The 14,514-nt window shown below is 40.0% G+C and overlaps 1 protein-coding gene across 3 annotated transcripts; it reads right to left on the reverse strand.

Annotated features, from left to right (window-relative positions):
- Nucleotides 1-624: 624 nt before the first annotated feature.
- LOC103705619 (translation initiation factor IF-2, chloroplastic-like) lies at nt 625-13,369 on the reverse strand. 3 transcript variants are annotated; one of them, XM_008789418.3, is made up of 13 exons: nt 13,205-13,368; nt 11,408-13,006; nt 11,268-11,300; nt 10,996-11,109; nt 10,654-10,803; nt 10,470-10,568; nt 10,309-10,371; nt 10,056-10,211; nt 9,820-9,885; nt 8,138-8,374; nt 7,707-7,982; nt 7,413-7,601; nt 625-1,249 (listed from the first exon to the last, which is right to left on the reverse strand). In XM_008789418.3, exons 2-13 carry the CDS (start codon nt 12,887-12,889, stop codon nt 1,088-1,090), a joined length of 3,027 nt encoding a protein of 1,008 aa, XP_008787640.2. In that variant the 5' UTR covers nt 12,890-13,006; nt 13,205-13,368; the 3' UTR covers nt 625-1,087. The 3 variants fall into 3 exon arrangements, with proteins under 3 accessions (XP_008787640.2, XP_038972615.1, XP_038972616.1); XM_039116687.1 differs by lacking the exon at nt 13,205-13,368 and having other exon boundaries at nt 11,408-13,163; XM_039116688.1 differs by lacking the exons at nt 7,413-7,601; nt 7,707-7,982 and having other exon boundaries at nt 13,205-13,369.
- Nucleotides 13,370-14,514: the final 1,145 nt, after the last annotated feature.

Raw genomic sequence — 14,514 nt, forward strand, 5'->3', positions numbered from 1 at the left:
AGTGCATCGAATAATATCCATCCGAATCTATTTTCGTATTCGAATTTATTCAGATATGTGCAGAAATTTGAGCATACGACTAATATCCGTATCCTCATTCATATTCGTCAATAAAAAATGAATATGGATATAGATAAATAACAATCCGACTCGTATTCGAATATCCAATCCTCTTTTTAACCCTATTTAATTTTATATAGCACTCATAAATTTTTTTTTTTTTTAAAATAACTCCATGAACATACTATTAACTTGATTTATCATTCACTTAATAATATTTTTGATTATGTAGTTATAGAGTTTAATTATCCAACTTATATCCGTATTTATATCCATATTTTTCAGATTTGTATTTATACCTATATCTGTATTCGTCGAATCAAACAAATACGAATATGGATATACTAGTATCTGATCTGTATCCGATCCAATTTCAACTCTAGTTGATATGCAGACATGAAAGGCAACACCATAATTAGTATAATAGACAATAATATAAAATATTATGTAGGTATAAAAGTAAAAGAATTTACAAATGTTGCATAAAAAGAGTAGCAGCAGAAGATTTAGAAAACACAACTGCACCAGAATCAACGAAATTCCATGAATGTTGTCAAACAAGAATTTCAGAATGGTAAGTAGAATAGTATAATTTTATATATTTTTTTCTTTGCATTTTGTTTAGTACAATTTGATGTCCCAGCTGATAAAACATCAAACGATAGATATGACCGAGGCATCAAATAAACTGTATGATGCAATCATGACAATGATTCAATTGTCATTGGATCTATTACAGGTTGTTGTGATCAAATCATCAGAAGGTTAAATAAATGCCCTTCTCTACAAAAATAGAAGGAAAATTTGCAGCTGAGATTCTTTATGTACATTAGCGTACAACATGGGCTGCAGCGGAGCCAGACTTCCAAAAAATAAAGGAGTGGAGAATGCCATCCAAGCTTAGCCATGAAAGATATATTAATTACTTTGCAGCTGAAGACAGATTGTGAACTTTGAGTCAGATGCACTCAGGTCGATCATGACCAATGACTTTGCTCCGCAAATGTTCTGCACCATCTAGCCTATTTCACAACTCAACACCCGCTCCAACTAATGCAGCTGTCACCGAAGCTGATGCCTCTTCAAGTGTTCGTTGCTTCTTCACAGTATTAAAAGCCTCAATGACATCTCCAACCTCCCAATCGTCGAAGCCATTCACACCAATGCCACATTCTAGTCCAGTACCAACCTGGAGGAAGGGGGAAAATTGGATAGCTGGGTAAATATTGCTCAAAACAGACAAACAAACTGACGAACAGAAATAATAGACCCAGCTCAGTGAAAATGCAACGTCCATATGTATCCAAGAGTATTTACTGAAGGAGCCACAAGAGAAGATAATAATGACTGCTAATGAGAACCCAAACAGTCAGACCTGGAGTGGTTATTTATTCCGAAGGATAAATATTCATGATTTCTATGTGCTAAAGAAAGATCTATCTCTTGATCTCAGATGTGGTGCTCAAAATTACTACAGTATCTATATGCAAATACGAATTAAATAATCATTGTGTGCAGCTACCACGGCTACTACGTCTGTTTCATAGTTACACCTGAACTGTTGGCACATTATACTGAACAAGAAAACATAACCTTTGTAGCGTATGTAGCTCTATAGAAGTTTCATTATCTCTTTATGCCAATCTATCTCACCGTCCACCCTTTCTATCCTTGTCTAAGGAACACAACACATCTATCAATTCGCTCGATTTCATCAAGAAAGCAAACGTTGATACTGGACTGCAGCAAAGAGATAAATGTCCCACTACCTGGCAGCCACTCTTTCCGTTCATCGAATACCAACCATGCCAAAAACATGCTAGAGACAGTAAGTGTAACGTTTCCATTTTCGTCAACAAGATCATGAGGCAACATGTCTGATTAGGTCCTCCCTTGTATATGCAAGGTTTGCAATGTCTTATCTTCCAGTAATTCAACACTAGCAGGAATAGGGGCAAGTTACTTCTTGCCTCAAAGCAATAAATATAAACATGAAGATCAAACCACTCTCTCTCTGTGTGTGTGTGTGTGTGTGTGTGTGTGTGTGTCACAGTGCATGTCCCAGCTGATTTCTAATGCAAGACTTGTTTGTATTTAACTCTAATATGACTTCAAATCTCTTCTCTTCTGACAATTTCCATGAAGTTTGGTTGGGTTCTCAAGCCTGAATATGGGCTGTAAGTGCCTAAAACTTGTACTCATTCAGAAGATCTCATATTCTATCTGCCTTAAAAAAGTTTCTACCAGATCTAACGACATTCAGAACTTGCACATTAGACCAAAGATGTATCTCCATTTCATCTACCCTGCTCTTAACATAATTGAAATCTTCCAATTCCCTCCCTATATTTATACTCATTCAAAAAAACTGATAAATTGACAGGCATATGAAAATTTAGCATAAGCTCCAATGGTACTCAATGATTTCTTAACATTTGAAAGGCACATCACTACTCCATCCACTTTGCACTGATGTTGAAGAAAAAAAAATCATATAGAACATAGGCTGCAACAGCAATTATTAAGGAACCTGACCATCATTTCTTACTGCACCCTCAACTCCAAATAGTGATCCAAGTTGCCATCCATGAAACCCAAACATATGTTTTGAATTTTGTCCAATGTCTCATCGACCACTAAATCTTAGTCCCAATCAAAGGTTTTACATATAATGTTTTGAAAATCACATTAAAGATAGATGATTATTCTATTTCCATTATGATTGTCAACAGTTTAAAGTTTAAACCCAACTGTCAATATGCTCAAAGACCATCACTTGAATCTCACCAATTGAATGGGAATGTGATCACCATATATGAACAATTGGTTTAATATCATATGTAAAAAGGCTTCTTAAGTTTTGAAGCATGTGTGTGTGTATACAGAACCTACTGTGGTTATGACTGATCCAATTGGGGAGAGAAAAAATTCTTCCTCCAATCTAATCAACTTGAATCTCACATGAAAAAAGGCAGTAGAGAAAATGAATTCCATAGGAAACTCAGAGGCAAGATTTTACCCTGTTTACTTTCCTCAAAACCAATATAAAACACTATGGTGCAAGGCCTTGAAATTTATGCTAGTGAGGTCAACAACTCCAAATCTGGGTAGAAATCTTCCTAGCTAAGAAATTAAATTTCCTAAAAATAGAACAAAATACAAAAACTGCTAAAATTGGTCAGAAGCCGGATCTCAAATCTATATCATCTTTGCCTTTTATTGCATTGGCCAATTTTTCATAGATTATGAGTTGTGCTCCAGTCAACATTTCCTATATAAATCATGGAATCAATAATCGCTAGAACAGGATGGTATCATCTGTATTATACCATTCCAACATGAGACCAGCACCTATATGAGCACAGGGATGTTGAAGCCATCTGTATCTATATGTACTAGCTGTTCCAGTTCATACCAATGTATATCAATGGCATTGTACCAACCAAACTGGTCAATGTTGATGGCTTTTCAGTCTTTTTGATGCTGACAGTTTCAGTATATAGTATATAGTATATACTGTCGATACTGATAATGTACTGATATCTTACCATTCTATGAGGTTCACCACCAGTATTTAGAACCTTGCTGTAAATAGGAAGTCGAGTTCAATAAGGCATTTTAGAGCCCTAAATAGCCTTGAACTAGGGTTGTTTTAAGTCCAACAAGCCTATAAACTGGCTGCCACATTGTAGATCTTGAAAAGTTACCAAATTTCCACAAAAAAAAAATAAAAATAAATCCCACATATGAAAATTATACCCTCCAGAAGTTTTATATCATAATCAAATTCAAGATGTGGAAATCTTGCTAAAAGAGCCTGCATAGACCTGCTCGAAGTGGCCTATTAGGCCCACAGCAATTCTGTTGATCATGATGGATTAATGACTTATGACCATATATGGATCTTTGGATTGGAACAATCCAACCTACACAATTAGAGCATCAAAGACAAGAATAGCATAATTACCAATAAATGCATTTTCAAACTAGGTTATGGTTTCTGAAGAACTGTGTTTGCAAAATGAATGTGACTTGTTTGAGATTACAAGGGACTAGCTTACTTGGCATTGCCCTTCCGCTGTCCATCACATACATCTGCCTCTTTCTTTAATGGTTCAAGGTCCAAACCCTAGATTATTAAACAAGGCAAAGGGAATCACAAAAGCCCTAGATGATCTCTAAATGACAGGGAGGAGAAAGTCAAATAATATATTTCCGGCATGGCTTGACGAAACCGCACACCTTAATGATCTATCACAATGTTATCATCAAAATAGAGTGGCCTTTTCTCTAGTAATCAGCAATAGTGATTCGTAGTAGGATGATTTTTGTAATACTTGATAAAGTAACTTTCTGATATCTTCCCTTCTTCTTTCCTTCATTTCTTTCTTTCTTTCTATTTCTTCTTTCTTTCCTTCTTTCCTTTCTTTTTCTTCTACCTTCCTTTTGTACTTTCCATTTTCTTTCTTTTTTTCTCCCTTCATTTCCTTCTTTCTTTTTTCTTCTTCTTCTTTCCTTACATCATTTTCTTTTCCTCATCTTTCCTTCCTTTCTTTCTTCATCTTTCTTCTTCTCTCCTCGCATGGATGGGTTTTTGGAGTCCCAAACCCTTCCTGGTCCCGTTTTTTCATAGGAACGAGACGAGACTGTCGGCACACCCCCAATCCCATCGGGACTTAAGACCTTGGTAGAAACCATAGATAATATAGCTATTACTGCAGATTTTCTGGTTAGGAATGTAAATTCCCAATGGAAGCTCTATATCATGAGGTGGCTTTGCAGCATTGGAAAATTAGAATCCACTGATGCTAGGGATTTCCTACTTGTCTAGGAAACACATCACAACAACAACTTTTTAACTAAACATATCTAATTGTGATAGTTTTAGGAAAGGTTTCTTGAATTACTAATTCACTCAAATAACCAGAATTCTATGACTAGGAGAGGATGTCGAAAGATCTCTAGTCTACATGTCCAGCTCACAGCACCTATTGATTAGAGAATAACAATTCAACTCTAGCAAAGCCATAACAGGTGACTAATGAAAATAATTGTAAGAGCATGAATATTGTATCTTCGGCTTCTCAAGGACCTTTTGAGACTATCTTGTTTTCTATATTAATGCTTTGCAATTTTATTCATCAAAGGTCTATATCTCGAATAAGTCATGCCTGGGCCAAGATTTAATCTGCAAATGAAGAAACATTACAAGAAATCTTGTTGCATTCATGTCAAATGCTATTTTCTTTTTCTAAAGCACAAAGAACAATGAATCTCAAGAACTTCCTTGGGGTCAATCTAGAACTGAATAAGAGCATGTTTGGTGTTGCTTCTGCTTGAGAAAAAGAGAAGATAGAAACTTGGCTTTCGAACTTCCCTTAAAAGCACTTTTATGACTTTATCTTTTTGTAGAAGCACTGTTTAGATGATGCTACCAAACAGTTATTTTTTTTTATGAAATGCTTTTTTTGCTTTAAAATTTACAAAAAAAAATTTTAAGCAATACCAAACACACCCAAATGGGCCAAACCTTTAGATTAGGGGGTTCAATAATGGCTATCCTTGTCAAGAAGGCAATTTTTGGCATTCGGATAGTTTGAGCTACCTATTCTTGTCAAGATAGCCCTATGCACCTTAGCCAGCATATCCATTTCCTCGATATTAGAGGTGATCACGGGCCTTCTGGCCCGCCCAGCCCGTCCGGCCCGGCCCGAAATTTTTCGGGCTTGGGCATTGAAAAAGGGCCCGTTGGTCGGGCCTGGGCAGGAAAAGCGGCCCGACCAAAAAAATCGGGCCGGGCCTGGACACTTAAAAAAAAGCCCGATTCGGCCCGGCCCGACTATAAAATACTGATAATATTTTAAAAAAAAAAGAAACCCTAAAACTAAAACTAAATCCTAAACCCTCTCCTCCCCTCGCTGAGAGCCGCCGCGACCAACCCCCCACCCAACCCCCCCCCCCCTTCTTTCCGTCGCTGAGAGCCGCCGCCGCCCCCCTTCCTTCGCTGAGAGCCGGCGCCCCCCCTTCCTTCGCCGAGAGCCGGCGCCCCCCCTTCCTTCGCCGAGAGCCGCCGCCCCCCCTTCCCTTCGCTGAGAGCCGCCGCCCCCCCTTCCCGTCGCTGAGAGCTGCCGCCCCCCCTTCCCTCGCTGAGAGCCGCCGCCCCCTTCCTTCGCTGAGAGCCGGCGCCCCCCCTTCCTTCGCCGAGAGCCGGCGCCCCCCCTTCCCTTCGCTGAGAGCCGCCGCCCCCCTTCCTTCGCTGAGAGCCAGCGCCCCCCCTTCCCTTCGCCGAGAGCCGCCGCCCCCCCTTCCTTCGCCGAGAGCCGCCGCCCCCCCTTCCCTCGCCGAGAGCCGCCGCCCCCCCTTCCCTCGCCGAGAGCCGCCGCCCCCCCTTCCCTCGCCGAGAGCCGCCCCCCCTTCCTTCGCCGAGAGCCCGACTCGGAGAGGGAGAGGTGGGGGGGGGGAGCGGGAGAGCTCGGAAGTTCCGAGTCGGAACTCAGAGAGGGAGAGGTGGGGGGGAGGGGGGGGGAAGCGGGAGAGAGGGAGGGAGGTCGGGTCGGGCCTGTCGGGTCGGGCCTGGGACCAGATTTATAAGGTCGGGTCGGGCCTGGACAAAAATTTAAGCCCGACAGTCGGGCCGGGCCGGGTCTGGGCATAGCCATCGGGCCTAATTTCTGCTGTGGAGCCCGGCCCGAGCCCGGCCCGACCCGGGTTTTGATCACCTCTACTCGATATTACTGGACAGAGGTACTTATGGTACTAGATATCACTGGACAGAGGTACTTATGGTTCGTACCAGGCTTTTCCACCCAGTTTATTGGAAAGACCAAAAACTCTCCCTCACCAACAAAAAAGTAATCTTGTTGGCAATGGCAAATATCTTGTCACCAAAAAAAAAAAAATAGCCGCATACCATCACCATTAAAGGCTGATACCATGGTATGCCAGCATTGCAAACAAATGCATATTTCATTGTATGCAGTGATATCCTTGGAACAACAACTCCCTCTATGAATTTCTAGGATATCTATAGTTTTCCAATTTTTTATTCAACAACCAAATTGAGCCTTAATGGATTAAAATTCTTCAAAAGAGAATCAATAATCATCATCACTAACTCAGAAGAATATTGACTTATTCTGCTTCTTCTTCCCCTAAATCATAAGCCATGTAACAAACAAATTATTGTCACCTGATATATCAGCTCATTGTTGACAGAGTGATTATAATTCTGTAATCTCGAAATGTAACAGGTGCTTCAGTAATCATCAAAAGCATGATGTCATTTAAGAGCTTTTTAAGATGTACCAATTATACCTCAAGATGTGATCCACATATATCATTTAAAAACATACCTCTTTCACCTCTTCTTTCACTCGTCTCAAAGAATCAATATTGCCTGTGTGAATTTTCTTCCCATTTCGAACAATCCAAACACCACAATCTTTCACCACTTTCCCCTCAGTGACCATGCATCCAGCGACACGTCCACTACCACTGCTAAATGTGGCTCGAACATCTGCTGATCCTACTGGAACTTGTTCCTACATATATAAAATGTGAACAATATTTAGTATAAATGCTCATCTATATAAACACCAATGCATCAGAGATGAAGTCCAATTCACCAATTATAGCATCATTTCTACCTCAACAGGCTCTAAAAGTCCTTCCATTGCATTCCGCATATCATCAATAAGATCATAGATGACCCTATAGAGACGAATTTCAACATTCCTTTTCTCTGCATAGCTCTTAACTGAACCTGGTGCTTTCACATTGAAGCCAAATATAATGGCTTCAGTGGCAACAGCCAGATCAATGTCACTAGTACTTACGTCACCTGGTGCTTGAAGGAGGAACTTCAGAGTAACATTATCCTGTGGGAGAACTTGAAGAGCATGTCTGATGGCTTCAATTGAACCCTATTATTGATGAAAGTGCTATCAAGTCAGTTGGAAAATAATATATCTCCACATGATGATCACATGAAAGCTGAACCATAGGCCAATTTGACAGCGAACAAATACACTGTGATGAATAAGCACTGAAAGACATGATGCAAGTTCACAAAACATACCTGAACATCGACTTTCAGGATAATATTTAGCTGATGCATATCTAGTCCAGATTGTCTTCCAGCTGATACAGCAGAAGCAATGGAAGAGAGAGTGACCTTTCCCTCCCCAGCCTTTGCAGATATTCGTGCAACCCTTAATGATTCTGCACGTGCATCTGCCCTTTCACGTGCAGCAACAAGGGACTCAACAACCTCAAATTCATCACCAGCAATAGGAACACCGCTCAAGCCAATTACCTGCGGAAGAAATATTGGGAACAAAATATAGAAAAAAATGTCAGAGCAATCGAGAACAAGCAACTAAGATAATTATAAAATTTAAGAAGATTTAGGAGAAAGCTCTGGAGAAAAAACATAGCACAAATCACAGAAACCAAATCATTTTAGCACATCCCCTTTTCTGAAGGTCAATCTTTCCATTATCCAAAGAACCTTTGAAAGCTCATCCTTCAAAAAGGTCCCATCTGTTTGATCACATACATAATTTTACTGAGCATTATTTTTATAACTAATCTCCATTGGGTGTGCAATCACTGAATCTGGAAAAAAAAATTGTTGATACATGTCATCCAGTGTCCAAATCAGAGCAACCTACACCGTGTGAAATCTTTCAAGTCACCAATCTTGAAATGAGTATTTCTCCTTTAGAAATATGCAAAAATTTGCAATTTCATTGATGGATTTGTTTGTAACAATCCACAAGTTTGGACAATTTGTCTTTGACAATCAAAACTATACAAGACTAAAAGGTTTGCTTTTAATCTTCTAAATAATTGATGATGTGAATGACAAGGTACCATGCAGGCATGAGAAATCTGCAAGGTCGAACCTTCTATCATTTACATTATAAATCCGTCACGTAGCATCTACCAGGTTTAGAAAACCATAACAATGAAGATAATAAATTTATTGTTTAATTCTCCTATTCTTTAGTTATTTTAAACGTTTATCATGTGCAGTTCTTCCATCCATGTCAAATTTGAACACTTGCAATTGTATCTGTGTCACATAGTATACAAACCATTGCAAACTCTGATGAAAAAACCTGTTCTGCCACTTTTCTATTAGCAATTAATGCTGACAGTTTCCGCAATAAACACATCTTCTTTCAATTTATTTTTCGCTTCTGGTGAGGCAGTGCAAAGGATTTTAACCACTCAACTTACTAAAGTATAACTGGATCCCTCAGTGGAATTAAAAATCACAATTTTATGCCGAATAATAGTTTCACTTGAAGACTTAAAGGACTGGAAACCAAATGCATGGGACTGCTACTCAGTCCAAGCCTTGGCTAACAGAACAACAGTGACCTCAACAGAAAAAAGGGGAACATATTAAATTTTATATTTAAATAATTCACTCATCCTTGGACTGGTTTTGCATTAACATAGAGCATGGGCAAATGACCTACTAATCTCTCATGAAAATAACACAAGCAGCATGCCATACTATAATGTTGTGCCAAGCAGCTCTTATGAAAAGAAGGCTGCACATGTATCCTATATATATTAAGTGTGCCAAAGAGAAGAAGACTTTAGTATGAAAGAATCAATCCGGAACTGGTTAGTTCCCTCATATTCATAAGGGTCATCAAACCAGAAGACATTGAATTTCCAGATTTAGAGATATCAAATAGAAATTGATGACGATGAATAGTAGCCTTGAGAAGAAAACAAATAAACCTGCACAGCCATGGATGGTCCAGCTTGGTCAACACGACCTCCTCTATCATCAAACATAACACGGACCTGCTCATGGAAGGAATTTGTGCACGGGCTGTCAGGACTATAAGTCAACATAGAAAACAAGGTCTACACACTGCAGAATTTTGAGATTGTGCGGAACATAGCATTGCAAATAAGTTGCCGTTTGTGTTTCCCTAAAAGTTGCAATGCCAGTGTTCATTCAGGAAACTAACCTTTCCAAAGGTTTCACCACACACAACAACATCACCCTTTTTAAGGGTTCCATTCTGCACAATCAGTGTGGCAGTGGGTCCCTTTGATTTATCAAGACCTGCCTCAATGACAGTGCCCTTTGCATTTCTATGAGGATTCGCCTTCAATTCTTGTAGCTTTACAATAAAAAAAACAAATAAGGTCAAATATTCACCCCGAAAGTCAAATTGCTAGCAGAAACAAATAAACAGAAATCAAGATAAATTCACATACCTCAGCAACAAGCATGACTGTTTCCAACAATTCATCAACATTGTCTCCCTTAAGAGAACTGATCTGATTTAGGTAATAACTAGATATCAACTCTCAATAGTTGTTTTAAGTGTCAGGGAAAGAGGAGGATAACATGTATAGGTTATTGTGGGAGAAGCAACCTGGACCATTGGGATTTCACCACCCCACGCTTCTGGCATAAGGCCAATAGAAGAAAGTTCTTGCATAACACGTTCAGGATTAGCTCCATCTTTATCTACCTGGGTACAATAACTACCAGAGTTGAGAAATTTTTTGTGAAGACAGTACTGAAAATGAAACAACAATAGAGATTAATTGGCATGCCTTATTTATGGCTATTATAATAGGCACACCAGCTGCCTTGGCATGAGCTATTGCCTCATTTGTTTGGGGGCGCACTCCATCATCAGCAGCTACCACAATAATGGCAATGTCAGTCACCCTTGCTCCACGTGCCCTCATGGCACCAAATGCCTGTAAAATCCAGATTATTAATGACAAATTATATGTTGGTGAAGATATATTGAAGATGAAACCTCAACATCTTAAGTTACGTAATTGTACTTTGCAACATGTTGAAACCAAAGCGATCTTAAAAGTTTATATGCAGAAAGAAGATGTCAGCCAAAACTAGAATGGGTTGGCACAACAACTGATATCACACACCTCATGCCCTGGAGTATCAAGAAAGACACAAGCCTGAGCCTTTCCATCAACTGGGATGAGAACTTTATATGCTCCAATACCTTGGGTTATTCCACCTGCCTCAGTTGCTACCACCTATACATACCAATTGGTCAGACCTTATTATTTCAGAAAAGCCATAGAAACAGAAATGTGGAAAATGCTGTGCATATTTTAAGCTTTGCAGTATATGCATGAAAACTACATATGAACTAAGGCAGATGCGTGATACCAACCGAAGAGTTAGAAATTACCTTGCTCTTACGAATATAGTCCAAAAGTGTTGTCTGTCAATGCAAATTACAAGAAGCAAAAGTTATCACAAAGGAAGATACTGAGGCTTGATCCTACTCGAACCAAAAACAAAAAACAAATACTGCTCAGAAGATAATACCTTTCCATGATCAACATGACCCATTATTGTAATAACTGGAGGCCTATCTTCCAACATGTCCAAATCCTCCTCATCAAACACTTCTTTCTTCTTTGCCATCTCTTCCACCCTTATGGGATCTATTTCTAATACTTCCACATCATATTCCTTGCATATCATCTTGACCATGTCTTTATCCAGAGTATGCACTGTATCAGACTTTATTCCTTTTGAGTATAAATATCCAAAGATATCTGCTTCGCTGACTGCTAATTTATAAGCCAGATCCTCAGTCAACATGCCCTCCTCACCCACCTCCAGAATCTCTACTTTAACGGGTGCTGCAGCTTTAGCTGCCTCGAGTCTAGCAGCCTTACGGCTTGCCTTACTCCATTTCCTACCTTTCCTTGCCCCTGTCACACCAGGAATAGGCACATCAAGTTCTGAAGCATCCTCGACAGGTATCTTAGCATCATCCACCAGACGCCTACGCAGACCCCCAGCTGCACTTGATTTCTTGCGGCGCTCTTCTTTGGCTTTTGATGGAGCAGGTGCTTTCACTGGTTTTGTAGGTGCTAATAATGCCTCCGCTGCAATGGGATCGACAATTGGCTTCTTGGAAGCAAACCTATCTATAAGAATTGGCTTCCGGTCTTTTAAGTTAGCAGGTTTCTTTACTACAGGGGGAGCTGGAGGTGCAGGTGGAGCTACAGTAGGCTTCACTTGTAGCTTTGGAACAACTTGGGGTGGCGAAGGCATTTGGTTTTGCAAAGGCGCAGCTGGAAGAGCTTCAGGTTTGTTTGCTTCTGTCACTGGAGAACGACCTTTCTGCCCTTGCCCTTTCTCCTTTTCAACTCTCGGCATTTCTTTTACCACCTTCTGCACATTTGCCACAGGGTTCCCCTTTCGCCACACGCTCTTCAGCGTCTTCGACTTCCTCGTTGGTGAAGTTGTGTTCACTGGTCTACTAGGTCTTGAGCTACCATCGGACTTGCCACTGCCCCTAATCTCTTTCCCATCCAATTTGACCGTCTTTGCTATCTCAAGCTTTTCCGCCTTATCCAAGACCTCCCCAAGTGACTCTATCACTTTCTCTCTATCTTCATCTCTGGTCTCTGGCCTCTTATCATGAACAACTTTGTCTGGAGACCACAATGCTGAGTTCACAGGAGCAGGTCCATTCAACCTTGCCTTCAAGACAGGCTTGGGAGGAGGCTTAAGGGCAAGATCAGTATCATCTTCTTTGCTACCACTACTACCCCTAAAAGTGGATTCTGAAGAAAACGGAATTCCCTTCTCCTCAATCAAGTCGGTGGTGACGAGACACCTACAGACTCGACCAGGGGCACGGGACCATCGCTGAACACCACCAACACTACCAAAACTAATCCTAGAAATGATGCGAATTCTCCTAACGGCTACAGGCAGAGCAGAGATCTCGAAGACGGCCGACGGGTTTGGCCTCACGCTTCCCAGAGTAGCAAGGGAAGCAGGAGAAGTCATTGCTTCACCCTTGAAGCCGCATACAAAGAACAAAGAGCTCAGGGCTCTGGACCAGTCAACAACACCGAACCCCCCGCAATCCGTATCAAAATCGAATATTTTTACCACAGCTCGATCCTGGATGGCAGAAAAAACATATCCAAATTTGAATTTTGTCTAAAAGAACACCTTTTCGACGAATTGGGATCGACAGGGAGGGGTTTAGTACCCTTGGAACCCTAATTTAATGCCCAGAGGAGAAATGAAAGCCTAAACTGCTTCAAGTTTAACTGAGAATTGGCGACTAATAAGAGCTCTGGGAGAGAAAGTGCTTACCTTAGAAGTGCCGATGTTCTTTTTTGTTTTTTTAGCTCTCCAGAGAGGAGGAGAAGGAGAGAGAGAGAGGAGCGAGGGGAGGAAGAGCTATGTTGGCTTTGCTTTGGTTTTCTCAAAAGTGGAAAAAAAATATTTCTGGTGGCAAAAGGTGCAAGCGTTGGGGGCATCCCCTGAGGTACGTGTGGCTCTTGCTCCGCTTGTCAATTTGTATGTGATAAGGTTTTTGATAGGAGGAGAGTCACTCAAGGTGTGGAATCCATCTGATGGTTGCTGGATGGCTGACAATCAGGGGCTTTATGTGGTAAACCATGGGCCACGTTAGTCCTCTTGTGTGGGTCCATTTCCCCATAGGCATGCATGCTCCACGGAGTTCATTAGGGCAATGTGCTCTATTTTTCTTTTTCATCCGCAAGGGAATATGCTATATTTTGAGATCAACCAAAGATGATAAATGTTTTGAACAACTCGAGGTAGGCTCAGCCAGGGTTAGAAAAAAGCTCAATTTTGGCTCGATTCAAAATTAAACAAACCAAGCTTGAATCAATAATCTAGGCTTGAATTTTTTTTTTTTTTAAGATATAGGTTCGAAATTAAGTTCCTTGAGTCAAATGGATCCTTTCTCGATAGCCCTAGCTCCATTAGGCTCAAAAATATATATTGTATACAAAAATTTATAGATAATGATTGTTGGATCAAAGATCCAATTGTCCACAATATTAGGATCTTTTCAAACTTGAATGTCTATTTAATTTTTGAATTTATTAAAATATTACTTCATATATGAACTAAGATTAAACCAAGCTCGAATAAAGCTTTAATTTAAGCTTGAATTGAGCTTAGTTTCAAGTTCGAATTAATTTTTAGTTTGATTTTTTGGAATTTTCATGTTGATCAATTAGACCCGGGTTTAGCTTGGTTTGAATTAAGCTCAAATCAAGCTCCAAATAGTAATCAACAAATCAAGCTTGATCTCAACTTTCAAGCTTGAAATTAATTTCAAACAAAACTTGACCAGACATGGATTCAATCAAGTGTGTCTCAATTGCACCCCTATTTGTGATGCTGGTGTTCAATAAGTACTATAATTTTATATGGCTGACAAATTACTAGAGTCAAGTATGATGATCCTGCTACCATAGAGATACATACTAGATATATGTATTAGGTGGAATTATATAGATCAAAATAGTTGGCTCATTGTGCATGCTATTTTTGTAAGGTTCTTATTTCTTTGAGACCAAATTCACAAGCTTCTTTGTTAAACAAATTTTACTAGCTTTGATTATAAGATTTCATTTCATGGCTTTAAT

This window comes from Phoenix dactylifera, unplaced genomic scaffold (assembly GCF_009389715.1).
Source record: "Phoenix dactylifera cultivar Barhee BC4 unplaced genomic scaffold, palm_55x_up_171113_PBpolish2nd_filt_p 000119F, whole genome shotgun sequence".
Lineage (NCBI taxonomy): Eukaryota > Viridiplantae > Streptophyta > Magnoliopsida > Arecales > Arecaceae > Phoenix > Phoenix dactylifera.

What these genes read in the sequence shown, in the direction of transcription:
- LOC103705619 (XM_008789418.3), bottom strand. Translation starts at nt 12,889, where the DNA reads ATGACTTCTCCTGCTTCCCTTGCTACTCTGGGAAGCGTGAGGCCAAAC. An exon ending in TTATAATAGCCATAAATAAG is followed by an intron (nt 10,569 to 10,653) that starts GCATGCCAATTA and finishes TATTGTACCCAG; the next exon opens with GTAGATAAAGATGGAGCTAA. An exon ending in GTGAAATCCCAATGGTCCAG is followed by an intron (nt 10,372 to 10,469) that starts GTTGCTTCTCCC and finishes TACCTAAATCAG; the next exon opens with ATCAGTTCTCTTAAGGGAGA.